At 33.7% G+C, this 25716-nt stretch overlaps 1 protein-coding gene and 1 long non-coding RNA gene across 5 annotated transcripts; one reads left to right on the top strand and one right to left on the bottom strand.

The window, feature by feature from the left end:
* Positions 1 to 13723: 13723 nt before the first annotated feature.
* Positions 13724 to 16583, top strand: LOC123200168. Of its 4 annotated transcripts, none has more exons than XR_006498511.1 (4): positions 13724 to 13809; positions 13944 to 14111; positions 15035 to 15189; positions 16201 to 16583. It is a non-coding gene; the product is annotated as an uncharacterized LOC123200168 (long non-coding RNA). The 4 variants fall into 4 exon arrangements; XR_006498509.1 differs by having other exon boundaries at positions 13760 to 13809; positions 13909 to 14111; XR_006498510.1 differs by having other exon boundaries at positions 13772 to 13816; positions 13909 to 14111.
* Positions 16584 to 22597: 6014 nt separating this feature from the next.
* LOC123201163 (leucine-rich repeat extensin-like protein 2) lies at positions 22598 to 25547 on the bottom strand. Its single transcript, XM_044616626.1, has one exon. The coding sequence runs from the start codon at positions 25203 to 25205 to the stop codon at positions 22833 to 22835; it is 2373 nt and encodes a 790-aa protein (XP_044472561.1). The 5' UTR covers positions 25206 to 25547; the 3' UTR covers positions 22598 to 22832.
* Between the last annotated feature and the right edge of the window lie 169 nt (positions 25548 to 25716).

Below are 25716 nucleotides of genomic sequence, written 5' to 3'. Positions count from 1 at the left end.
AGAAAAAGAGATCTATAAAGAGACAGGTCTTTTCATCGAACAAAGAGATAACATCTACTTGTCAGACAACCTCTCATGATGGTCGTCCAAATGATCTCAACTATGAGGGTGGGAAAAAGGAATCGATAATGGAGTGATGGCAGGAGATGGGAGAAAAGAAAAACCTAGGTATAGGGAGGGGGTGGAATAGTCATTTTTTAAAGGCCAAAGGACTATTTCCCACCCAAGGATTGTTGTTTTCCTAATATCCCCCCCTTTAACTTTGAAAATCTCAAATACCCATCTATGAGCAGTTAAAATTAATGGTAGTAAGGGTAAAATCATCATTTTATCTATAATATTAAAAATAAACTAAAATATAATCTCCTTTTCCTCCCCTAAATTTTGAAAACTAAAAGTTTTCCCCTAATAAAAGTTTTAAAAAATGGCAATTTTCCCCTAGGGTTTGGTTTCCAGATCTTTGATGCAAAATCTGACAATATTATCAGTCGTTTATCCCTCCTGAAGCTTCTTCTCCCTTTGGTAATCTCTCTCTACTCATTTGGACATCTGTTCGACGTCGATCTTCTTCTGAAAGATGAAGATGACATATTCATCTTCGTCTTCGTCTAGGAAGATGAACAAAAACGAAGAGCTTCGTCTTTCCCGACAAAGCTTTTCGTCTCCCATCGTCTTCTAAGCCTCATTTGACGCTGACTGAACATCCAAATAGGTGGAGAGAGATAGTCAAAGAGAGAGAAAGTTTCAAAAGGGATAAACAGCTAGCAATGACTCTAGATTTGACGTTGGAGATCTGAAAGCCAAACCCTAGGGGAAAACTGTCATTTTTTAAAACTTAGGATGGGAAAAACTTTTACTTTTTAAAGTTTGTGGAGAAAAAGAGATAAAATTTTTTTAAGGGGTTAAGGTTCCGTTAATTGCAACTACTCATAGGTGAGTATTTGGGATTTTCAAAGTTATAGGGGAGATACTTAGAAAAACAGCAATCCTTAGGTGGGAAATTGTCCTTTGGCCCTTTTTAAAACATAAAATGTTTAGGCAGGGATGAACTTGTTAGTTTTCAAAATTTGAAGAGGAAAATGAGATAAAATTATAGTTTTTTAATATTACTAATAAAATGACAGTTTTACCCTTGATTCTAATAGAAACGTTTAACAGATTTTAGGTGTTTAGGTTTTTGAAAATTGGAAAGTATAAATTTGAGATTTCTCTATACCTTATGTGGGAATAAGTCTTGTGGCCCATTTGTAATCACCTTCATGTCTTTTCTTAATGGTGGATTATGCCACCACTATTAGGCCTAGGTACAATCTGAGTTGGCTCAGTCTCGAAAGCTCATTTAGCTCAACTCAAATTCGTTTGATTCAAATTTGGACTGAACTTGAATCAAAAGATTTGGCTCATTTTTTAATTCGAGCCAAAAGGTGTTCAGCTTGAATCAGTAATTTGAATTTGTGACTTTATTCAGCTCGAATTTAGTAGTTCGAATTAACAGTTCAAATTTATGGCTTGATTCGATTCGAACAAAAAATTTTGAATATTATTTGGGTAAAATGACATCATTCTGTCAATGAATCATGAACTCGAGTCATACATTCAAACAATCAATTCGAATCAATTCAAACCATTGATTCAAGTTACAAAATCAAGCCAAACTCAAACCAAGCTGAGCTAAGCCAAACTTAATTTTTACTCAACAAATTCGAACCAAACCATTTTCTATTCTGACTGAACTTGAGTCAAGAGGTGTTTTGGCTTAGTTCGGACCGAATTCACCTCTAACTACCATAATTGGTTTCTCCAAAATTGGACAAAAATCTATATACTTCGGAAATAAATTTAAAGATTTTGGTCATGACATGACTGTCGATTTTGTTCATATCTTGACCAAGACTGTTTGCTTTATTCTAGAGACATTTGTTGATAGTTTTCTAATTATGGATTTGAAAATTTGATTGGAGCTTTTCAAATTGGTCACAATATGAATGGTTCAAATTTGAATTCAATTTTAGATCAAACAAGTTAAATTCAGGATAAGGATTTAACTCATAAAAGAACAATTCTATGTGTATCCACCTTAAGTATACAAATAAAAACACATTTATATATATGTTATCATATGATTGAATGTTACTTTATTTTTAGTTGAAAATCTCTCAATTATATGATAACATATATAAATGTGTACTTATTTGTATACTCAAAATAGATACACATAGTTTTATTGCTCATAAAAAAAATGTATGATTATAAAAAATATTGTACTTTTTTCCTATGTGATTATTTTTTTAATTTTCACAAATTTTTATTATGGAAAATGATGTTTATAAACTTTTACGGCAGTTTTTTCTAATGGAGTTGGTATGAAGCCTTCGGACAAACTATGGTAGGTGTTATTTTATACATAATTCAAAATTATCTAATCACATAATGATACATTATTACTAATACATAAATTAAGCATGCATGGTATCACCATGGGAATTGGTTATTAGACACCAACCCCAACAGTTCTTTTACATATGTCCATGGAATTTTTGTCATTATTCATTGACTGATTGAAAATGGCCGAGGACACTAGAGGATACGATAAAGCTATTGTTGTTTTGAATTGACTTACAAATAAATCAACAAATGGAAAAGGGGGTTATTTGGTTCTGTGTAGAAATAGTGAGTTTTTCAAACTAGCAGAGTTTTGGACCTTGTTCATTACTTAATGAGTTTTCTGGCTATTCTGATGAGTGTCAAAGAGTTTTGATTTTTTAAAGTTGTGAAATGGTAAAGAAATAACTTCTTGAACAAGATGCCTTACAAGATAAGCAAGTTGAAGGTTCTTAATGTGATTTTTAATTCCTCTCTGTTTTTAGGTTGTTGTTGTTGTCGAGTCAAGTATGGTGAAGATTCTCTAGAAAATTCAATAGAGAGGCACAAGGATGAGGCACCACTTGTTGCGAAGTCTTTGTTAAAAAATTGCCTCATGATGCTCCAAATCTTTTGCTCATCTAATTCCACAAAACTCTACATGTTGAGCTCGCCGACCTCTGTCACATGGTGATCACAGCTTTGGACTCAAGCTTCACTAGTGATCCGAGTTCTTAAGATTTGCATATAAGCATTTCAAATTTTATAAAAATTAAAGGATTTTGACCATATACAATTCAGAAAGACTAATTAAAAAAATCAAACTTTTTTATGGAGAAGAGTTTTGTTTAAGTTTTATCTTTGTCTTAATATTTCTCACTTGTATTGGTGAAGTCTTCATTATTATTTGTGGATAACAAATAAACTTTAAGATTTAAAGAGTTAAAAATTTGGTTTCATCAAGTTGCGGTGGGAAATAATCATTTAGCCCAATTTTAATCTATGAAGTTAACTTGCACAGTCAGTCGTAGGGAAATTCAAGGAATCAAGCGAAGCGGAGCCCATGCAGTTATGATATCAATTTTAGCGGCATAAATAGGGTTAGTTCATTCAGTTTCAAATTCTAAGTCCAAAAGTTCCCACCAAGATTTAGTGACAAATTTTCATCTCATAATGTTAAAAGTTTTACATACTCACTTGTTAGTTCCTTCTATTAATTTAAATACAAATTATTAATTTATCTTTTTAAGATAATAACAAAAATATCCCTGGATACAAATTGAAATTTAAATAGCATTCATCATCTTCATTAATTCATGTCCATGCTTGAAGCTCCTCCATTAATTTTATAACCCCAATTCTGTAAACACCGCACCTATGGCAGCTATGACATACATAATGTCATCATCAAACTCGCCCTAATCCCCCTGCCACCCCATGGAAAATGTTTTGCTTATTGCTAATTGTTTCTATCAAAAAAGTTTGTAGAATTCAAACCTTGCATTTTTATTCATTTTCCTAATTTGCATACAACCAGCCAATGTCTAAAGAAAGTCTAATCATTTGCAAGTACTAAAATTGATCCCTTATAAAAGCCTGAACCAAACATGGCATAAATGAGTCTAGTCCAGTATATTTATATTTGATGAGAATGTCAAATATAAGTCTCATTCTCAATTCCCAAAAGCCATAAATAGCATAACCACAAATCATTATACACTTTTTTTGTTTGTACGCTTAAGGAACCAAGCCCCAAGCTTTCGTATGCTGATTGGAGCAATATTTTTTGTCCACATTTGTAAGGCCAAAAGACTTATTCCTACTCAAGATATAGAGAAATCCCAAACTCATACCCTCTAACTTTCAATAACCTAAACATCCAACCATCACCCAAAATTTGTTAAACTTTTCTGTTAAAGTCAAAGGTAAAACTATTATTTTATCTGTAATATTAAAAAGTTGATATCCCCCCCTAACACCTAGGTTTTTCTTTTCTTCCCTCTCCAGCCACCACTTCGTCACTGGTGCCTTCTTCTTCCCACCCTTACTGTTAAGATCATTCATACAGCAATCATGAGAGGTCATCTGACGAAGAGATGTTATCTCTTCGTTAATCACTTCATCGATAAAGAGGAGTGATTCATCCTCGTCCCCCTTTATTAGCAAAGAATTGTCTTTGTCTCTTTCAAGAAAAAGAGATCTATAAAGAGACAGGTCTTTTCATCGAACAAAGAGATAACATCTACTTGTCAGACAACCTCTCATGATGGTCGTCCAAATGATCTCAACTATGAGGGTGGGAAAAAGGAATCGATAATGGAGTGATGGCAGGAGATGGGAGAAAAGAAAAACCTAGGTATAGGGAGGGGGTGGAATAGTCATTTTTTAAAGGCCAAAGGACTATTTCCCACCCAAGGATTGTTGTTTTCCTAATATCCCCCCCTTTAACTTTGAAAATCTCAAATACCCATCTATGAGCAGTTAAAATTAATGGTAGTAAGGGTAAAATCATCATTTTATCTATAATATTAAAAATAAACTAAAATATAATCTCCTTTTCCTCCCCTAAATTTTGAAAACTAAAAGTTTTCCCCTAATAAAAGTTTTAAAAAATGGCAATTTTCCCCTAGGGTTTGGTTTCCAGATCTTTGATGCAAAATCTGACAATATTATCAGTCGTTTATCCCTCCTGAAGCTTCTTCTCCCTTTGGTAATCTCTCTCTACTCATTTGGACATCTGTTCGACGTCGATCTTCTTCTGAAAGATGAAGATGACATATTCATCTTCGTCTTCGTCTAGGAAGATGAACAAAAACGAAGAGCTTCGTCTTTCCCGACAAAGCTTTTCGTCTCCCATCGTCTTCTAAGCCTCATTTGACGCTGACTGAACATCCAAATAGGTGGAGAGAGATAGTCAAAGAGAGAGAAAGTTTCAAAAGGGATAAACAGCTAGCAATGACTCTAGATTTGACGTTGGAGATCTGAAAGCCAAACCCTAGGGGAAAACTGTCATTTTTTAAAACTTAGGATGGGAAAAACTTTTACTTTTTAAAGTTTGTGGAGAAAAAGAGATAAAATTTTTTTAAGGGGTTAAGGTTCCGTTAATTGCAACTACTCATAGGTGAGTATTTGGGATTTTCAAAGTTATAGGGGAGATACTTAGAAAAACAGCAATCCTTAGGTGGGAAATTGTCCTTTGGCCCTTTTTAAAACATAAAATGTTTAGGCAGGGATGAACTTGTTAGTTTTCAAAATTTGAAGAGGAAAATGAGATAAAATTATAGTTTTTTAATATTACTAATAAAATGACAGTTTTACCCTTGATTCTAATAGAAACGTTTAACAGATTTTAGGTGTTTAGGTTTTTGAAAATTGGAAAGTATAAATTTGAGATTTCTCTATACCTTATGTGGGAATAAGTCTTGTGGCCCATTTGTAATCACCTTCATGTCTTTTCTTAATGGTGGATTATGCCACCACTATTAGGCCTAGGTACAATCTGAGTTGGCTCAGTCTCGAAAGCTCATTTAGCTCAACTCAAATTCGTTTGATTCAAATTTGGACTGAACTTGAATCAAAAGATTTGGCTCATTTTTTAATTCGAGCCAAAAGGTGTTCAGCTTGAATCAGTAATTTGAATTTGTGACTTTATTCAGCTCGAATTTAGTAGTTCGAATTAACAGTTCAAATTTATGGCTTGATTCGATTCGAACAAAAAATTTTGAATATTATTTGGGTAAAATGACATCATTCTGTCAATGAATCATGAACTCGAGTCATACATTCAAACAATCAATTCGAATCAATTCAAACCATTGATTCAAGTTACAAAATCAAGCCAAACTCAAACCAAGCTGAGCTAAGCCAAACTTAATTTTTACTCAACAAATTCGAACCAAACCATTTTCTATTCTGACTGAACTTGAGTCAAGAGGTGTTTTGGCTTAGTTCGGACCGAATTCACCTCTAACTACCATAATTGGTTTCTCCAAAATTGGACAAAAATCTATATACTTCGGAAATAAATTTAAAGATTTTGGTCATGACATGACTGTCGATTTTGTTCATATCTTGACCAAGACTGTTTGCTTTATTCTAGAGACATTTGTTGATAGTTTTCTAATTATGGATTTGAAAATTTGATTGGAGCTTTTCAAATTGGTCACAATATGAATGGTTCAAATTTGAATTCAATTTTAGATCAAACAAGTTAAATTCAGGATAAGGATTTAACTCATAAAAGAACAATTCTATGTGTATCCACCTTAAGTATACAAATAAAAACACATTTATATATATGTTATCATATGATTGAATGTTACTTTATTTTTAGTTGAAAATCTCTCAATTATATGATAACATATATAAATGTGTACTTATTTGTATACTCAAAATAGATACACATAGTTTTATTGCTCATAAAAAAAATGTATGATTATAAAAAATATTGTACTTTTTTCCTATGTGATTATTTTTTTAATTTTCACAAATTTTTATTATGGAAAATGATGTTTATAAACTTTTACGGCAGTTTTTTCTAATGGAGTTGGTATGAAGCCTTCGGACAAACTATGGTAGGTGTTATTTTATACATAATTCAAAATTATCTAATCACATAATGATACATTATTACTAATACATAAATTAAGCATGCATGGTATCACCATGGGAATTGGTTATTAGACACCAACCCCAACAGTTCTTTTACATATGTCCATGGAATTTTTGTCATTATTCATTGACTGATTGAAAATGGCCGAGGACACTAGAGGATACGATAAAGCTATTGTTGTTTTGAATTGACTTACAAATAAATCAACAAATGGAAAAGGGGGTTATTTGGTTCTGTGTAGAAATAGTGAGTTTTTCAAACTAGCAGAGTTTTGGACCTTGTTCATTACTTAATGAGTTTTCTGGCTATTCTGATGAGTGTCAAAGAGTTTTGATTTTTTAAAGTTGTGAAATGGTAAAGAAATAACTTCTTGAACAAGATGCCTTACAAGATAAGCAAGTTGAAGGTTCTTAATGTGATTTTTAATTCCTCTCTGTTTTTAGGTTGTTGTTGTTGTCGAGTCAAGTATGGTGAAGATTCTCTAGAAAATTCAATAGAGAGGCACAAGGATGAGGCACCACTTGTTGCGAAGTCTTTGTTAAAAAATTGCCTCATGATGCTCCAAATCTTTTGCTCATCTAATTCCACAAAACTCTACATGTTGAGCTCGCCGACCTCTGTCACATGGTGATCACAGCTTTGGACTCAAGCTTCACTAGTGATCCGAGTTCTTAAGATTTGCATATAAGCATTTCAAATTTTATAAAAATTAAAGGATTTTGACCATATACAATTCAGAAAGACTAATTAAAAAAATCAAACTTTTTTATGGAGAAGAGTTTTGTTTAAGTTTTATCTTTGTCTTAATATTTCTCACTTGTATTGGTGAAGTCTTCATTATTATTTGTGGATAACAAATAAACTTTAAGATTTAAAGAGTTAAAAATTTGGTTTCATCAAGTTGCGGTGGGAAATAATCATTTAGCCCAATTTTAATCTATGAAGTTAACTTGCACAGTCAGTCGTAGGGAAATTCAAGGAATCAAGCGAAGCGGAGCCCATGCAGTTATGATATCAATTTTAGCGGCATAAATAGGGTTAGTTCATTCAGTTTCAAATTCTAAGTCCAAAAGTTCCCACCAAGATTTAGTGACAAATTTTCATCTCATAATGTTAAAAGTTTTACATACTCACTTGTTAGTTCCTTCTATTAATTTAAATACAAATTATTAATTTATCTTTTTAAGATAATAACAAAAATATCCCTGGATACAAATTGAAATTTAAATAGCATTCATCATCTTCATTAATTCATGTCCATGCTTGAAGCTCCTCCATTAATTTTATAACCCCAATTCTGTAAACACCGCACCTATGGCAGCTATGACATACATAATGTCATCATCAAACTCGCCCTAATCCCCCTGCCACCCCATGGAAAATGGAAATCTCCCTAAATAAAACTCCAACATACTCACCCCCAAACTCTATATATCTCTAATGTATCCAAATGTTTGATTGCTTACCCAAATACGTGCACTAATTAGTGTAATTTTTTAACAATTCGTGTCGTAATTTCCTCAAAACTCTGCCATCTACCATGTCGATGTTGTCTAGAGGTGGGGTTAAACACATTTGAGTATTGGCCAAATGAAGAACCGAGTGTTCACACTAGTTTTCGATGTTGTCATTTTGAAATCTGAAGAAGAGCGTCAACCAATCAAGGAGGTCAATGCGGAAAAAGCCATTGGACATGCGACGACTTGTGGAGGCTTTGGACAGTGCAGAGAGCAGTGACAACGACATGAATCTCCAGGTGACAGAGTGAAAAGTGGTCAATAAGGAGATTGTGGACAGCGTCAACACAACAGCAAAGATAGTCATGATAGCATGTGCGTTTTGGTTTTTAAAAATGAAGTTGTAGGTTCAAGAGATGGCGGCGGTATTGTTAGTTTACACTGAGGGTGCGTTTGGTTAAAGGATTTTAAGATTACCTTGGTAATCTATCTTTTATTCTCCTGTTTAGTTTATCAGTAATAAAAGATTATAGTAATCTTCTATTACCAATGCTGACGTGACAGGTAATATAGGTGGTAATCTGATTACCACCTTCACCTTAGGTATTTAAAGATTACTAGGGTAATCTTGAGTTTATTATAGAAAAATTATTATTTATTAATCTTTTGAGATAAAAATAAATTTATTTTTAATTAATATGAAAAATAATATAAAAAATATTTAAAAATAATTATATTCAAGGGCATTTAAGTAAAATAATTTACTAGTAATCTTTTATTACCTTTAACCAAACACAATAATTATTTATACCTATCAAATTTTATCAAACATAGTAATCATTTATACCCAGTAATCTTCTAAGTAATCTATCTTCAAGGTAATCTTTCTATTTTAGTAATCAAATATTACCCAAACCAAACGCCCCCTGAGATTAAAAAAAAAGAGTTTTAAAGAAATTATACAGGTTGTTACAGTGTTTTTATTGGGTAATTACTTAATTTAAATTACTTTATCAAATATAATAATAAAAATATATATTAAAAATAAAAATGGATTTTTAATTATTGAATAAATTATCTTAATTTATCTTTATCTTTAACAAAATTCATTAATAATAATAATAAATTATTTGAATTTTATAAAATTAACAACGAGAATTTACCAAAAAAATAAACCTTCCATATTTTGGGGCCATTAGAAAATTCAAATAACGCGTGCCCATTCCTGTACAAATTTTACTCGTCCATACATATATATGTGCATGCCCACGTATACACAAACAACCATCTTCCTTAAATTTTAATTTTAAATACTAATTTTTCTGTTAAAATTTTTTATTAAAGTTAAAGATAAACGCATCATTTAAAAAATATATATATCAAAAAAAATAAAAATTTTATCTTATTTTTCTCTTAAGTTTAAAAATCTAATATTTTCTCCAAGTCTCAACATTTTCAGTTTTGAAAAATTATATTTTCTCTCATAAGATTTAGTTTTATTTCTTATTTTTCCAACCACCGTCTCCTACCACTATCTTCGGTCCAACATCTCTCCCTCACATTGATACTCTCTCTCACTCCTAATTTGTTTGTCGTTTGAAATCTGTTTGTCTGGTTTTGTTCATCAAGAGTAAACCAAATTGTTTGGTTCCCTCTTCCTTCGTTTGTGCGAAATCGTTCGGCGTTGTTTGAGATCATTGCATCTTCAACGAAATCGGTGCTCTTTATTCTTGGATTTTAAATGAAACCAAATGACAAATGATTGGAAGACAAAGAATGGAAGAGAGCAAAGTCAAACGAATGTGAGAGAGCATGAAGCCAAATGACGGACGAATCAGCAGTGAGAGAGTGCACTGATGGGAGGGCGAAAAGTTGGGCTAAAGATAACAAAGATGCAAGTTTGGAAAATGTTTTAAATTAAAAAAGAGAAAAATGAGATAAAATTTTAATTTTTTATATATATTTTTTAAATGGTGCTTTTATTTAAATGGATTTAATGCAAACCTTGAGTGGGAAAGGAGTCTTTTGCCTTATTTTTATATTACTCATCTGCTTGAAAGAGAGGCCATTCTATTTACCTTTGGAATTTCTTTTAAGAGCGTTTGATTTAGATAATGTTTTATTACCAAAATAAATAGATTATTTTAAAAATAGATTACTTAAAAGATTATTGGATAAAAATGATTATTATATTTGATAAAATTTGATCGAGATAAATAATTATTGTATTTGATTAAAAATAATAAAAAAATAATAGTAAATTATTTTACTTAAATACCCTTAAATATAATAATGTTTAAATATTTTTTATATTATTTGTTATATTAATTAAAAATAAATTTATTTTTGTCTCAAAAAATTAAAATATAATAATATAATTATAATAAAATCAAAATGACCTTACTAATTTTTTATTACCTAAAGTAAAAGTGGTAATCAGATTACCACATATATTACCTGTCACGTTAGTATTGGTAATGGAAGATTATCATAATTTTTTGTTACTGACAAACCAAACAAAGTAATATAAATAATAAAAAATAGATTACAAATAGTCCTTTTATAAATCTCTGAAACAGACAACCCTTTTATAGTGTTATATATGTGTTTTGAGACATGAGTAAAGGGAAATTATATAAAACGGCCTAAATAAGGGGGTCTAAGCGAAATTATCCAAAACAATCAAGTTTAAGCAAAAATGCCATTTTTTGTGAAATGATCAAACTGCCCCTATATATAAACTAATGTTTTTACATATTTTCTTCTTTATTTTCCCATGGTTTCACTATGCAAATTCAAAGATTTTTGTGTCGCCCACGATCATCCATGGGCGTTCCAGGGACGAGGCAATTTTTGTCGATTTTTGTGTTTTCCAACGATCAAAAATGGAAAAGAAGGTTAATACATCTTTTCTATTGTTGTTTGAATTAATTTATTGTTAATATTATTGAAACTTGAGGGAGATATTAAGGTTTAAAATTCTAGAATTTCGATTTTGAACAATCTATAAATGTTTTGATTCTTAGTTGTTTTGGTTGAATTTATTGAGGGGTTTTGTGTTATATGATATGTACATTTGATTTTTATTGAAATTCGAGGCAAAAACAACGATTTTTTCTCTAGAAAAAGGGTTAGAATAGTTGGTTCTCCTCTTCGTGGGAACAGTGGATCCCACAGATAGGAGAAATTCTCCCACGGTCAGGAAAGATTGACCATGGGTTGGGGGCGAAGTAGTTTTTTTAAAATATTAGGGAGTTGGGGGAGAGCAGTTAGTCCATTGGGGGTCTTTGTGAAATTTTACATGAGACAGTGGGCTAATGCTGTGAAAATCGTTGGTTGAGAAGGGGGGAAATTTACTTTTTTTAAACTGCAAGGGCTCTAAGAGATTAGAAAATTGTTGAGGGTGCAAGGGATAAATATTGGACTGTTTGCAGTAGAATTTCTTCATCTTCTTCTTCTTCTTTCTCCTGTCCTTCAATTGGGGTATATGTAATAAAAACATGAATACATTCCTGTAAGTATTGAGACATATCAATAAGACCTTGGACATCTTCATCATTTTGGATTTGTACGAGACAATCAAGCTCAATTTTTTTTAGCTTCATTGATAGTTGAAGGTAGTTTTTCATTGATCAAGACCGCAAGACTCCTTCAAAAGTTGAATAAATCTCTCAAATGTTATTCCAGAAGAAATTTTAATTAATAGTTTAGATCCTCCAACATATTTTATTGTGTTGTCATCATTTTGAATCTTTTCTCCTTAGTAACGAACCGATGCATAACCAACCATTTTAATTATCAATCCTACAATGACAATTTTTTTGAAAAAATTAATTATTTATAACAAAAAATTTGCAATAACCATTTAAAACAGTCTTACAATGATTAATATCAAAATATCTCTCATATTTTTCTAATATTTTATTTAACCCCTTTTAATTATTTAATATTTTATTCAAAACGTTCTTACAATAATTAATATCAAAACACCCCTCATATTTTTTTAATATTTTTAACCCCCTATAATTATTTAACATTTTATTGAACACCTTTGTATGCTATCTTGTATCAAAATGCATCTATCCATTTTTAACATTTCATTTAAAACATTCTTACAATATTTAATATCAAAATACCCTCATATTTTTTTAATATTTCATTTAACCTCATATAATTATCTAACATTTCTTTTAACACTTTTGTATGTTATCTTGTATCAAGATGCATCTATGTATTCTTAACATTTCATTTAAAACGTTCTTATAATGTTTAATATCAAAATACCCCTTATATTCTTGTAACATTTTTTTAGCCCCTCATACTTATCTAACATTTTATTTATTATCCTTATATGTTGTCTTATATCAAAATGCATATATCCATTTTTAACATGTTATTTAAATCTTTTATATATTATGTAATATCAAAATACCCTCATGTTTTTTTAATATTTCATTTAACCTCCTATAATTATCTAACATATCATTTAACACCTTTATATGTTGTTTTGTATCAAAATGCATCTATCTATTCTTAACCTATTATTTAAATTCTTCGTATATTATGTAATATCAAAATACCCTCTATATTTTTTTAATATTTTATTTTACCCCCTATAATTACCTAACATTTTCTTTAACACTCTTGTATGTTATCTCATACCAAAATGCATCTATCTATTCCTGACATTTCATTTATAATGCTCTTACAATGTTTAATATTAAAATACCCCTCATATTTTTATAATATTTCATTTGACCTCTCATAATTATCTAACACTTCATTTAATACCTTTGTATGTTGTCTTATATCAAAATATATCTATTTATTCTTAACATGTTATTTAAATCTTTTATATATTGTGTAATATCAAAATGCTTCCCATATTTTTTTAACATTTCATTTAACCTTTAAATTATTATCTAATATTCAAATACCCCTTTTACATGACATACAAACTAGATTTAACAAATAAAATTAAATTTTGAGTTAAGATTCATATAAATACCTTTTTTCATGAATTGATTTTTTTTATTCGAATTTAGAAATATGAACTTTTTCTTTCTGAACGAACTCGTAGTAATTGATATTGAGTAAAAATGAGAATGAGTGTTTTAGTAATATGAGAAGTGTATAATAAGAGTGAGTGAGAAAGTTTATATAAATATGATAAAAAGTAATTTTGATATTTTAAAAAAATTTAGGATATTTTTTCTTAAGAATAGAAAAAATTGACATTTTTGTTTAAGAATGAAAAAAAAAAAAGACATTTTTACTTAATAGAAGGGTAAAATTGGTATTTAATATAATTTCCCTAAGTAAATCAGTTGCAAGCGTTTCTGCTCCAGCCCAAGTACCAGCTTTTTCTCCAATATCAAGGTACTAGGTCTGTTGTTTGAATCCATAATAAATTACTATATACGATTTAATTCGTTGGAATTAGAATTTTCCGTTCACTGGGTGATCGATTTATTTCAGATTTCTACTTGTCTTAAGTATTCATCTTCGTACAGTGGTCAAGGACGGCGTGAGTCTTCCAGCAATATAGTGTCACATGGATACCATTTGGTCGAAGGGAAATCTGGGCATGATATGGAAGACTACCTTGTTGCTGAATACAGGAATAGGATCGTGTACCTACTTATTTGAAAGATTACCTTTTCGGCAATATACTGGATGAGGTAAGCCTTCCTTTTATTGATTTCTTCTTTTTTCATTTTCATGTCTTTCATATATATTACTCTTCTTCTTATGTTCCTCAGCCAAATTTCTGGATGGATCCTAAAACAGCAATTGAGAATGCATACCGCTACACAGATAAGTTTATATTGGAAAATTCTATGAAATTAGGCACTGGTGGTTCCACAGCTGTAACTGCAATTGTCATTGATGGCAAAGATTTATGGGTGGCAAATATTGGTGATTCACATGGATATATAAACTACACAATATATAAAATTTCATTTACTATAAAATTAGGGTTCATTCTGTAGCCTCTTATAAAGTCTATTTTAGTTAAGCATATTAGATGCCTTGGATTCCATAAAAGTTGAATCTAAACTAACTATAAATTAAGGAATTGATATAACTTTTCAAAATTTTTTGGGACCCCTAGGGAAGATGATTCACAATCAATAATGCATTAAGTACACTATCATCAATATTACAAATAATATGGTTCTTAATTGATGAAAAGATTTTACAAAAATGGAGATTTAATGTGTCTGTAAATCCACTTGTTATGATAATAAGAACTGCATAATTATGGTTATTAAAAATTCACTGTAAAAGAGAAATAAAAAATTCTTTGGTTAAGCCAATGGTCTGTCAATCTTTCAAAGGGGTCTCTTCAAACTAATTGACATGGTATAATTCTTGCTTTATTACTTTCAAAATTATTGTTTTTGGCTCTCAGTATTCTGATGGAAGCACTCATTTTGCATTTTAGTGGATATATCATATACAAATAATTTTGAAAATTTAGGTGATTTAAGATTAAAAGAAACCTATATCTAGAAGAAGATCAGTGGAAAGTATAATGATTTAATTGGAAGGAACTTTTTTTGAGATTTCATTATAATTAATACCCAAACTCTTATTTCAGGTGATGTGCCCAGGGTTAATGGTTAACTTGCAGTTGCACGCGCTTTTGGAGATCAAAGCCTGAAAGCACAGTTAAGTTCAGGGCCTGATGCAAGACATGTGCCAATAGACTCAGCTAAAGAGTTTGTTATATTGGCAAGCGACGGATTGTGGAAGGTTAGTTTTTCTAGTAGCTTATGGAATTCTACTCTGTCTATCTGAAACCCTCCTGCCCTCATTTGTCTTTTTCCTATTTTGCTTGATCCCCATCTTACATTGAATATTTTTGCCAGCACATTGGAAGTCAGGCTAAAAGGTTCATGACTTTTTTGGAACATTATCAAACTGACCTGTTGGCCAATAGAATTTGGAATCATCTCTGTTAAACCACGTTTTCCCCTGCTTGTAGAACTTAATTTATTAAATATCAAGTCATTCCTAAAGTGACATAAGAACCTAGGTAGGTTGTGAAGAGTGTGTATCTAAATGATTTTTGTAGAATCAAAAGAAAAGGGCATCGTGAAATCTTGTTCATTTCCGTTATATGTGGCATTTGTATATTAAAGTCTTCAGAGGAAGCACTTGAGGGGTTTGGATTAGGATCTGTGCTTTGATACCATGTCATTACTTAACCTAAAAGCTTAACTTAATAGGTAAAAGCTCAACACTGGTATCAGTCTTCTAGCACATAGGTTATTTAATTATAGGCATAATTTTCAAAGACTAGAGCCAAAGCCATGGAACTTGGAGCATGAAGAATTGGTGTTAGGAAAAGGCTATTAAGTAGCTATCACATACTAATTTTCCCATGTATGTTTCTACATGAAACTTTGTTTCGTAGAATTATCAATTATTTCTGTTTTAGAAATTCTAGTCATTGAGATTGAGATAAATATAATGATAGAGGGGTACCTTGTAAGTTTGAATGCTCTTGAATTAGATTGTGTATATAACCTGCCAAATACCCTGTTATTTCAAGGAATTGCAAAACTTATGGTTTTGCCTTCTTAGATGTTATATACTTTCAATTAATACAACAGATTTGAGCATGAGGCCATTTGATCAACTTCATTTGGATAATATGTATTAATTGGGGATATGTAAATCTGTAATAGCATGAAGGTGTTGTTTCATGTTGAATGTTATTGTGAAATTATAGTACAATAATTGGTATGGCCTTGTTTTCAGGTTATGAAGAATCAAGGGGCGGTGGATATTGTCAAACTGATAAAGAATCCTCTGGTAGCAGCTAAACGTCTAATAACTGAAGCATTAGCAAGAAAGAGTCAAGATGATATATCTTGCATTGTAATCAGATTTGGATAATTGCAACTATATGGAGAGTAATAGCTCAAGACCAGGAATTGGGTAAGAAAACATTTTTGTGTAAGTAGTATAACTTTGGTGGATGAGAGAATCATGGTAAAGCAAGTTGATATAGCATCGTGATGCTCTGTTTTTTTTAATTTTTTTTTTTTTTAGTGCAACAATGAGGGGTACTTATTCATTTGGCTATGACCAAAGAAGAAAGAAAGATTGATTCAATTTAATAATTTGGATATGATTGTTGAGCTGTATTTTGTTATATTAAGAAGGTTATCAAGCTATATTATGATAGGATATATATTATAGGGATTTGATTTAATTTGTTTCATTATATACCTTTTGTGTAACTGTATAAATTGTAACATTTTACTCTCAATTTGAAACAAAAAACAATATTTTAAATTCATATGGTATCAGAGCCTAGATTAGGCATTTCAAATTTTTCTAGCATTCTCAACCCGGTTTTCGACGAATCCAAGTCCTTTCTTGGTTGTTTCTCCGATCGTTAAGCCTCTGTCATTTTTCGGTGATCATGCTTATACTAGTGTGATCAAGATTATGTTGGATTATCTTACGGTTCACAGTCGCACGCGCCTACAAGCTCCGCTTGTTCTCTCGGAATATTCCATCGTCGATCTCCTATTTCGACAACCCAACAACGACACCGCCACTCCCGTTGAACTTAGACAACGCCGACGAGTCTGTCTGTGGTAAGCTTACCGTCATCAAACGTTAGAATCTACTGCACGCATGGTTGTTCTACTCCTTAAGACGTGCTCTCCGATCCATTATTCCGGTGCACGTGGGACAACATCACCGTCGTCAATCAACTCAGTAGACGCTGATGATCCTTTCTGTTAAAAACCCACCTTCATTGGTTACTGAACGTGCCACTAGTTACATCATCAAAAAATTCATCCATTGTTCACGCATCCTGAAGTTGTTTTTCACTATTCAACAGAAAGCTGCAAATCTTCACTTTTCTCCGGAAAGCTTCGTCAGTTATCTGATTTGTGATTCAAAATGTTCATTGAAAGCTCCAAACCAAGTTATATTTTTCTTTTTAATTCTCTTCCAATAATTACTACGGAAAAATTAATAGGAAGTAATAATTATACCTCATGGACTGCATCCGTTGAATTATGGTGCATGAGACAGGGTCTTGAAGATCATCTCACTAAAAAAGTTGAGGATATTATATCTAATAAAACTATATGGACTAGAATTGATGTTTTGTTATGTAGCATGTTATGGAATATCATCGATCAACAACTCTATTATATTTTTAAAGCTTATAGGACATGCCATGATATATGGACTCAAACCAAACTTCTATACACTAATAATATTTAATAGTTATATTTTGTTGTATCAACTTTGATTACTTTAAAACAACAAAGCTTGAGTATGTCTAACTTTCTAGGTCGGATGACATCTCTGAAAACTGAATTCAATTCATTATTACCAGCGAGATAAATTTTTTATGGTTCTCACATTGACTGCTATTAGTCTTGACCTTACTTATGTTCGAGATCAAATTCTTGCTAATATTGTTGTCCCTACCCTTGAAGAAGTCTTTGCTCGTCTACTTCGTGTGTCTTCCCCAAGAGTTATGACTGGATCTTTCGATACCTCTATTTTTGACTCATCTGCCCTTGTCTTCCAAAATCAGCAACCAAGAGAGTGTGGTGACCAAGGAAATAGTCCAAAATGTAGTTATTGTAACAGATGAAGTCACATCAGAGACAAATGTTATAAGCTCCATGGTCGTCCTCCTCAAACTACTAATTTTGTTCAAACCAGTACCTCTGATTCTCCTATTGACACCTCTGGAATACAGTCTCCACCATCTTTGACACTCACAGGTGCTGATCTTGAAGACTATCTTCGGTATCAAACAGCAAAACAATCTTCATCTTCTGTTGTTTCGATTGCTCATCCGGGTAATTCAGTTGTGTGTCTTATTCACTCTTCCTCTTCCAAGCCATGGGTCTTTGATTTCGGTGCCTCTGATCGCATAGTAACCCTCGTCTATTTTCTCACTTTACTAAGTCTACTTTATTACCTACTGTAACATTAGCTAATGGATTTATCGTTACTACAAAGGCAATAGGTTATGCCCATCCTCTCCCACTCATGCCTTTGGAGTTTGTCTTTTATCGTCCTGACTGTCCATTTAATTTTATTTCTATTAACAAACTTACTCGTTCCTTAAATTGTACAATTACCTTTACTAATGACTTTGTTCTTATACAGGACCGTAGTATGGGCTGAAAGATTAGCGCAGGACGTGAGTCACAAGGCCTCTACCGACTAAGCCTACTTAATTCTATAGCATGTGTCATCACTAAGTCTCCAACGCTCCTTCACAATCGTTTGAGACGCTCTAGTTTATCAAAACTACAGAAGATGGTCTCTGGTTTGTCACATTTATCGTCTTTTAATTATGAGTCCTGTCAGCTTGAAAAATATACTCGTATATCGTTTCCAAAGCGTGTCAATAATCGGGTTACGTCACCTTTTAAGTTAGTCCATTCTGATGTATGGGGTCCTAGTCGAGTTGTGTCTGTTTTAGGTTTTTAATATTTTGTTACATTCATTGATAATTATTCACGTTGCACTTGGTTGTTTTTAATGAAAAATATATTTGAATTATTTTCTATTTTTAAATCATTTTATGTTGAAGTTGAAACTCAATTCTTCACTACTATTCGTACATTACGCAATGATAATACAAGTGAATATTTTTCCACTCCATTTACTAAATTTATGGCTTCCAAGGGTATTTTACATCAATCCTCTTATGTTTATACTCCACAACAAAATAGGATTGTCGAACGTAAAAATCGGTATCTCATTGAAATTGCTCATACCTTACTCATACATAGTCATGCACCTTTTCGTTTTTGGATAGATGTTGTTCTTACTGTTTGTTTCTTGATTAATCGAATGTCTTCTTTAGTTTTGCAAGATCAAGTACCTCACTCTATTTTATATCCTGATCAGTCGTTGTTTCTTCTTCAACCTTGTGTCTTTCACTATACTGTTTTGTTCATGATTTATCTTCTGGTAGAAACAAATTGTCTACTCGTTCCATTAAATGTGTCTTCCTTGGATACTCGCATCTTCAGAAGGGTTATTAATGTTATTCTTCTAACACACGTCGTTACTACCTTTCTACGGACGTTATATTTTTTAAGTCTTCTCTTTATTTTTCATCTTCTTCTCAACTAGACAATTCTCATATCATAGAAGTTCTTCTTTTTCCCTACATTGTTTCTCTATTAGATTTACACTTTACATCTAACCATTGTCCTAGTAGTGCAGATATTACACCTACTAGTCCTGCTGCAAGTGATGGTCTTGCTTCTCTTTCAGGTGACCCCCTTCCTGCTCCATAATCCTCTGTCACTACAGTCTTACCTCCTGATGATCAATTTCCTATTACCATTTATAAAGGTATGCGTTCCACTAGTAATCCTCATCCGATCCATAATTTTCTTAATTATCATTGTTTATTTTTACCATACTATGTTTTTCTATCCACTTTATCTTCTGTCTCTATCCTTACTATTGTTCATAAGGCATTATCTGATCCCAAAAGGCAACAAGCAATGGTGGATGAGATGATTGCTCTACATGCTAATAATACTTGGGAATTAGTTTCATTACCCTCTAGTCACTTAATAGTTGGATGCAGGTGGATCTATGCTATTAACGTTGGTCCTGATGGTCAGGTTGATAGACTGAAAGCGCGGTTGGTCGCTAAAGGCATATAGCTTTGATTATTATGAAACTTTCTCTCTTATAGCTAAAATGTCATTTGTTCGTCTATTTTTATTAATGGCTATCATTCGCCATTGGCCTTTGCATCAGTTAGACATCAAGAATGTCTTTCTTCATAGTGAACCGCAAAAAGAGATCTATATGGAGCAACCTCTTGGTTTTGTTGCTCAAGGGGAGTCTAGATTGGTTTGTAAGCTTTGTCGTTCTCTATATGGCTTGAAACAATTTCATCGCGCTTGGTTTGGTTGATTTAGTACTATTATTCAAGAATTCGGTATGCTATGAAGTGAATCTGATCGTTAGTGTTCTATAGACATACTCCACAAGAACAATGTATCTATCTAATGGTCTACGTTGATGATATTGTTATTACAAGAAGTGATCAAGAGGGTATTGAGCAATTAAAGAAACATCTATTTAGTCACTTTCAAACTAAAGATTTAGTCCACTCAGATACTTTCTTGGCATAGAAGTCGCCCAGTTTAAATATAGAATTGTCATCTTTCAAGGGAAGTATATGTTGGATATTATAAAGGAAACAAAAATGTCAGATTGTAAACCTACAGACTCTCTCATGGACCCTAATATTAAGCTTTTACATGGGCAAAGGGAGCCAATTGTAAATCTTGGGAGACATCGGAGACTAGTTGGGAAACTCAATTATCTCACCATCACAAGACCAGATATTTTTTTTGCTGTTAGTGTTGTAAGTCAATTCCTTCAGTCTCCATATGACAGTCATTGGGATGCAGTTGTTCGGATTTTTAGGTACATTAAAAGGGCACCTAAAAAAGGGTTGTTATACAAAAATAAAGGACATACTCAAATTGTTGGGTATTCAAATGCTGATTGGGCAAGTTCTCCATCAAACAGACGTTCTACTTCTGGGTATTGTGTATTAGTTAGAGGAAATCTGGTATCATAGAAAAGTAAAAAGCAAGATGTTGTTGCCAGAGCTAACGCAGAAATAGAATATCGAGCTATGGCCTTAATCACTTGTGAGCTTATCTGATTAAAGCAGTTGATTCAAGAATTAAAGTTTGCAGAAATATCACAGATGTCATTATTTTGTGATAATTAGGTTGTTCTTCACATTTTCTCGAACTCTGTGTTTCATGAAAGAATAAAACATATAGAAATCGATTGTCATTTTGTTCAAGAAAAGATTTTGTTAGGTTGTATTTCTACAAGTTATGTTAGTTCAAATGATCAACTAGCTGATATACTTACTAAATCTCTTTGAGGTCCTCGAATTAGTTTCATTTGTAATAAGTTTGGTACATATGATTTATATGCTCCAGCTTGAGGGGAATGTTGAGTTGTATTTTTTTATATTAGAAAGACTATCAAGCCATATTAGGATAGAATATATATTATAGGGATTTGATTTAATTTGTTTCCTTATATACCTTTTGTAATGGTATAAATTGTAACATTTTACTCTCTATTTGAAATGAAAAACAATATTTTGAATTCATAATGATATAGACATAAATAAAGATATGGTATTGAAATTTGAAACCTCATTGTAAGCAGTTGTGATAGGATCCATGTTTGTGTCAAATAAGTAATGTAGATTGTGGGGCACTGAATTATTTCAACGGGTATATTTATTCACACCGTTCTTGTTTTATCACTAGTGTAGATTTAATTTTGTTGCAATTGATATTAAAAAAAAGGTAAACAAAAGGCTAATGTTGATTATTGCTACCGTATTTTTGCCGCCAAGCTTGTGTCAAAATGATTTAAGCTTGCTTTGCTTCTAGTTTACCACGCTGGAAATGTGCATCAAGATTGCAGAGAAGTAACACTCCAACACATAATCATAGCCCATTGCAAACATAAGATATTCAGTGCTGCCAATAAATTATGTTGATGGTGATACACACACTTCCAGCTGCCCTCTGCTACGGAAATGAACAATGTAACCACATGACATGACATGATGAGCTAAATTCGGATCATCAGCAAACATCATGAGTCGAGTCACAACCGCCCACACGGCGAACCTCCCTCAGCGTTTCATATCTCAAGATCTAACCCAATGCCCCACTTCACATGTCCATAAAATCGCATCCACCCCTTTCCATGCTAATATGTTTTATCTTTTAGCTGACATTAATAATGTTTATTTGTCAGTTTCCATTAATACCATCTTAAATGATACGCATACTGAATTGCTTCCATCTCCAGCAGGAAAAGAAAAAAAAAACTGATATTTTTAACTTTCAAAATCATAATGGGTCCTTGACTCATAGCTTTTATTACGTAAAAGGAATACCTTTTTCTAGACATCCAGCATGACTCTTGAATGTTTATACGTGTGTTATCTCCAGAAATATTGCAAGTTCAACAGAGCACATGGACAAGTAATTTCTCTGCTTTTCAACACACTGTACTCGTATAACAAATTTGGTTCAGGTTTGCAAGACACTCATTACACGTACCACATTCATAACAAGAATACCAAAGATAATTAACGGAGGTGAAGGTGATAGAATATATATTATTGCTACAGGGCAATCTCTTATAAAAGAAAATGTAGAAAATAAATAAATAAAAAATAAAATACTGCATAACATAAACACACAATCTTCAACGGATCATTGCTGCAATGGACTGGGTTAAGCCCCACCATTTGTTGCAACAAAAGAATGTAAATATCTCGCATTTAGGTCCTTTGAATTTGGAACAGTCATTTAGAAGGGTTAGTAATAGGGGATTACAGGGGGAGGAGGCGAGGCGTATGACACTCCTGCAATCGGTGGCAATGGTGTGTTGCCATATGGGGGTTGGGGCGGTGGTGGACTTTGGTTATGCCCTGATGGTGGATAACGGGAATGTTGTTTAGGTGGAGCTACAAATGGTGATGGCATTGAGTGATGGCTTGGTGGTGGTGGTGGTGGTGATTCTGGAATGATGCAGCCGGTTGATGGTGGTTGAGCTGATTCAGGAGGTGGATTTCCTGTCTTTGGTGGGTGATGCTCTGATGGTGGAGGCGGTGGAGTTGATTGCTTATATTTTGGCGGTGGTGGTGGATTTGATTGCTCATATTTTGGTGGTGGTGGTGGAGTTGACCGCTCATATTTTGGTGGTGGTGGTGGTGGTGGAGTTGACTGCTCGTATTTTGGTGGTGGTGGTGGAGTTGACTGCTTGTATTTTGGTGGTGGTGGTGGAGTTGATTGCTTGTATTTTGGTGGTGGTGGTGTGTAAGTATGATAACTTGGCACAGGAGCCTCAGCTGAATGACTCGGTGGAGGTGCAGTATGTTGAATGGGAGGTGGGGAGTATTTAACAGGTGGTGGTGGGAATGCATGAGTACTTGGCACAGGAGCCTCAGCTGAATGACTTGGCGGAGGCGCGGTATGTTGAATTGGAGGTGGGTAGTATTTCACAGGTGGTGGTGGTGGTGTTAAAGTATGATAACTTGGCACAGGAGCCTCAGCTGAATTACTTGGTGGAGGCGCCGTATGTTGAATGGGAGGTGGGTGGTATTCAACGGGTGGTGGTGGCGGAGCATAATGAGTAGTTGGCGATACCTTCTTTGTAGGTGGTGGAGGTGGTATATTATGGTGATGAGACGTTGGTGGTGTTATATGTTGATAAGGAGGGGATGGAGGTCCATAGTTGGGCTTGGGGGAAACCTGATATACTGGTGGAGGTGGTGGAAGATTGGTTCCTGGTGATACCCAGTGAGGAGGTGGTGGTGATGCAAAATGTGAGTTGGTTGGTGGAGGAGATGGTGGTGAATGGTATGAGTTGGGAGGTGGCGGAGGACGTGATCTTGAAGAAGATGAAGACTTGGAAGTAGGAGGTGGTGGGGATGGACTAACAAACGGTCTAGGTGAGTGAGCTCGACTTGGTGCAGGTGGCTTTGCAACGGGGGGACTTCTATTTGATTGTGGTGGAGGCGACAATTTGGTCACAGGGGTTGATGAACCGCCGCCACCTCCTCCTCTTCCTCCGCCGCCGCTGTTACCACATTGCAACTTGCTGCAGTCCACTGTGCGTGCTGTGTCTGAGGAACATTCTTTAGAGGATCGTTGGTCGGACTTGCCAGGAATGCAATTCATAGTACCGTTGCTGACCACCTTTCCTCCAGTAGCAGTAGCAGCACAACTTGGTGGCTCTCCCGTGAAGTAGTTGAAAGAATATGTGAAGTTCTGCAAGTTGGGAAGCTGGCAGATGGTTGAGGGTATAACACCTGTGAAGCTGTTGTGAGCAACATCGAGTTGTTCCAAGCTCTTCATGTTGCCAATGCTCGATGGTAAAGATCCCTGTAGATGATTGTAGCTTACATCAAACACCGTTACATTCTTAAGCATTCCGATCTGGGGAGGTAAACAGCCTGTGAGATTGTCATTCAAGAGAATAATTTCGTTTAAAGTCTTTCCCATCTTTCCAATGCTACTTGGAATACAACCACCAAGATCATTGTTGGCAAATACTAACACAGACACAGGAGAGTTTCCAAGATTCTCAGGGATTCCAAAACGGAACCTGTTGTCATTTAAGAAAATGGCATCTAGATCCTTGTCAAACAGCTTTGATGGAACCGACCCTTCAAACTCATTGAACCGAAGGTCTAAATACTTGAGTTGTGGAAGTGAAAGAACTACCTCAGGAAACTTGCCAACGAAACGATTGTTACTCAGGTCGAGCTCGTGGAGGAGCTTCAAGCGGCGAAAAGTTTTGGGAACGACTCCACAGAATCTGTTGGAGTTGATGTGGAAGATAGCAAGATCTGTAAGTCTGCCGAGCTCAGTTGGAAGGTAGCCAGCAATATCAGCGTGATTGAGATCAATGCTAGCAACAACCCTGACGGAGGAATTGGAAGGAGAAGGTGCACAGAAAACACCCGTGTAGGAGCAAACATCAGCGCCATTCCAGTTGGAGGTGAAGTTGAATGGGTCAGAAAAAATAGCGTCCTTCCAAGCTTGCAAAGCAATATAGGCTTGGCGTAAACTTGGGTTTTCAAAGTTGAGTTTTGGATCATCATTGTCATGAGCAGCAGAGGAGCTCTGAAAGAAGGAAGAGGAAGCAAGGAAGAAAAGAAGGAAGAAGAGACGAGGAGGATACATTGCAAATGGCAAAGGCAGAGAGAGGCAGAAAGTCACATGAAGGAGAAGGATAGAGTTTGTATCATGAGATGTGATACGGTGGACAATGTGCTAAGCCCATCTCTCAATGCTTTGTTTTATAAAGTGCTTTTTTAGTCAGGGTTGCCGGTGGTTTGTTTTTTAACCTCCATTCATGTTGTTTAGACAAACAAATAAATAATGACATGATGGCACGTCAAGTTCCTTTCCTTCCCAGTTTGAGTCTGAGAGAGTCAACATTGATGATGCCCCAGTTACTTGGACGGACCAAGTGGAAGAAATAAATAGAATTACAGTATTTCCAGTAAATGTGGGCAAGAGGGCATGCCTAAAGCAATTATGTTGTTCGGCATTTCACTAAAATAAGTCTAGTATAATTGTGTCGGACATTTTAATATTATGGTTGAATAGGCAAGATGGGATTTGAAGCAGTAAAAGATGAGCGTGTTAATATTCAAGATGATGGATGAAGAGATTATGTTGTGTTAAATGC

This window comes from Mangifera indica, chromosome 17 (assembly GCF_011075055.1).
Source record: "Mangifera indica cultivar Alphonso chromosome 17, CATAS_Mindica_2.1, whole genome shotgun sequence".
In the NCBI taxonomy this organism is placed as follows: domain Eukaryota; kingdom Viridiplantae; phylum Streptophyta; class Magnoliopsida; order Sapindales; family Anacardiaceae; genus Mangifera; species Mangifera indica.
Note: the sequence above shows the minus strand (reverse complement) of the source record. Positions and strands in the feature narration are given on the sequence as shown.